The 1663-nt window shown below is 53.8% G+C and overlaps 1 protein-coding gene across 1 annotated transcript in view; it reads left to right on the forward strand.

Annotated features, from left to right (window-relative positions):
* Positions 1 to 1663, forward strand: part of EAH_00027020 (hypothetical protein, conserved) — a gene marked incomplete at both ends in the record, with an annotated part of 7864 nt that extends 6201 nt beyond the window's left edge. Inside the window, 3 exons of the mRNA XM_013396478.1 lie at positions 402 to 651; positions 819 to 1307; positions 1393 to 1663. Of these exons, the coding sequence (XP_013251932.1) occupies positions 402 to 651; positions 819 to 1307; positions 1393 to 1663 (1010 nt within the window). The remainder of the gene's footprint in view (positions 1 to 401; positions 652 to 818; positions 1308 to 1392) is intronic.

Below are 1663 nucleotides of genomic sequence, written 5' to 3' on the forward strand. Positions count from 1 at the left end.
GTATCAGCAACACCAGCAGAAGCAGCATCAGCACCACTAGCTGCAGCATTTGCAGCATCAGCAGCATATCAGCAGCATATCAGCAGCTGCAGCAGCAGCATCAGCATCAGCAGCGTATCAGGAGCAGCAGCATAAACAGCAGCAGCAGTATAAACAGCAGCATCAGCAGCAGCAGCCTCAGCAGGAGCAGCAGCTGCATCAGCATCAGCAGCATATCAGCAGCGTATCAGCAGCAGCAGCACAAACAGCAGCATCACTAGCAGCATGAACAGCAGCATCACTAGCAGCATCACTAGCAGCATCACTAGCAGCATCCCTAGCAGCACAAGCAGCAGGATGAGCAGCAGGATGAGCAGCAGAAGCGAGAGTATATTTGCTGTTTGCTATGAGTCTGTCTTCAGGTGCCGACGGCAACAGTATTGCTGTGCTTCACGATAACAGCAATTACAGCGCCGCTGCTGGGGATCCTATTAGGAGGCTGGATCGTTGACTGCAGCGGCGGCTACAGCAGCAGCAGAGCAATGCTGCTGTCGCTGCTGCTGCTGAGTGTACTTGCTGCAGGGTGTATATTCTGCGGAGCTATAGCAGCAGCAACGCATGCATTTGCTGCTGCGCTGCTCTCTATTTGGTTAATACTATTCTTAGGCGGAGGTATACTGCCTACAGCTACAGGCATTGTCTTAGCTTGTACACAAAGAGAGAGAAGAGCTGAAGCTTCAGCTGTTGCTTTGCTGCTGTACACTCTCTTCGGTTACATGCTCGGCTCTTTGCTGCCCGGCATATTCAACGACTTGTTCGGAGTTGCTGTCGGAATGAAGGTCCTGCTGCTGCTGCTCTTGCTGCTGCTGCTGCTGCTGATGATGATGATGATGCTGCTGATGATGATGATGATGCTCATGCTGCTGCTGCTGCTCGTGATGCTGCTGATGATGCTGATGATGATGCTGCTGCTGCTGATGATGATGCTGATGATGATGCTGATGATGATGCTGCTGATGATGCTGCTGCTGCTGATGATGCTGCTGATGCTGTTGCTGCTGATGATGCTGCTGCTAATGCTGCTGCTGCTGATGTTGCTCGTGCTGATGGTGATGGTGATGGTGCTGCTGCTGCTAATGGTGCTGCTGCTGCTAATGGTGCTGCTGCTGCTTCTGATGATGTAGATGCTGATGTTGATGCTGACGATGATGCTGCTGATTCTGATGGCGCTGCTTTTACTACTCTTGCTGCTGCTGCTGCTGCTGCTGTGGATGGTGTTGCTGATGGTGTTGCTGCTGCTTTGGATGCTGATTCTGCTGATTCTGATGGTGCTGCTGCTGCTGCTGCTGCTGCTGCTGCAGGTGTCTTTGCTGTGGTCTATCGTTGGGTTTTTAGCGTTCGTTGGGGCGACAGTCGCCGTGTGGAGGAAGCAGAAGCAGCAAAAAGAGCAGCAAGAGCTGCAGCAAGAGCTGCAGCAAGCGCTGAAGCAAGCGCTGCAGCAAGAGCTGCAGCAAGAGCAGCAGCAAGAGCAGCACCCGCAGCTGCAGCAAGAGCTGCAGCTGCAGCAGCAGCAGCAAGAGCAACAGCAGCAGCAGCAAGAGCAGCACCCGCAGCTGCAGCAAGAGCTGCAGCAGCAGCAGCAGCCGCAGCTGCAGCAAGAGCTGCAGCAGCAGCAGCAGCCGCA

Source organism: Eimeria acervulina, genomic scaffold (assembly GCF_000499425.1).
Source record: "Eimeria acervulina Houghton genomic scaffold, Eah_scaff229, whole genome shotgun sequence".
Lineage (NCBI taxonomy): Eukaryota > Apicomplexa > Conoidasida > Eucoccidiorida > Eimeriidae > Eimeria > Eimeria acervulina.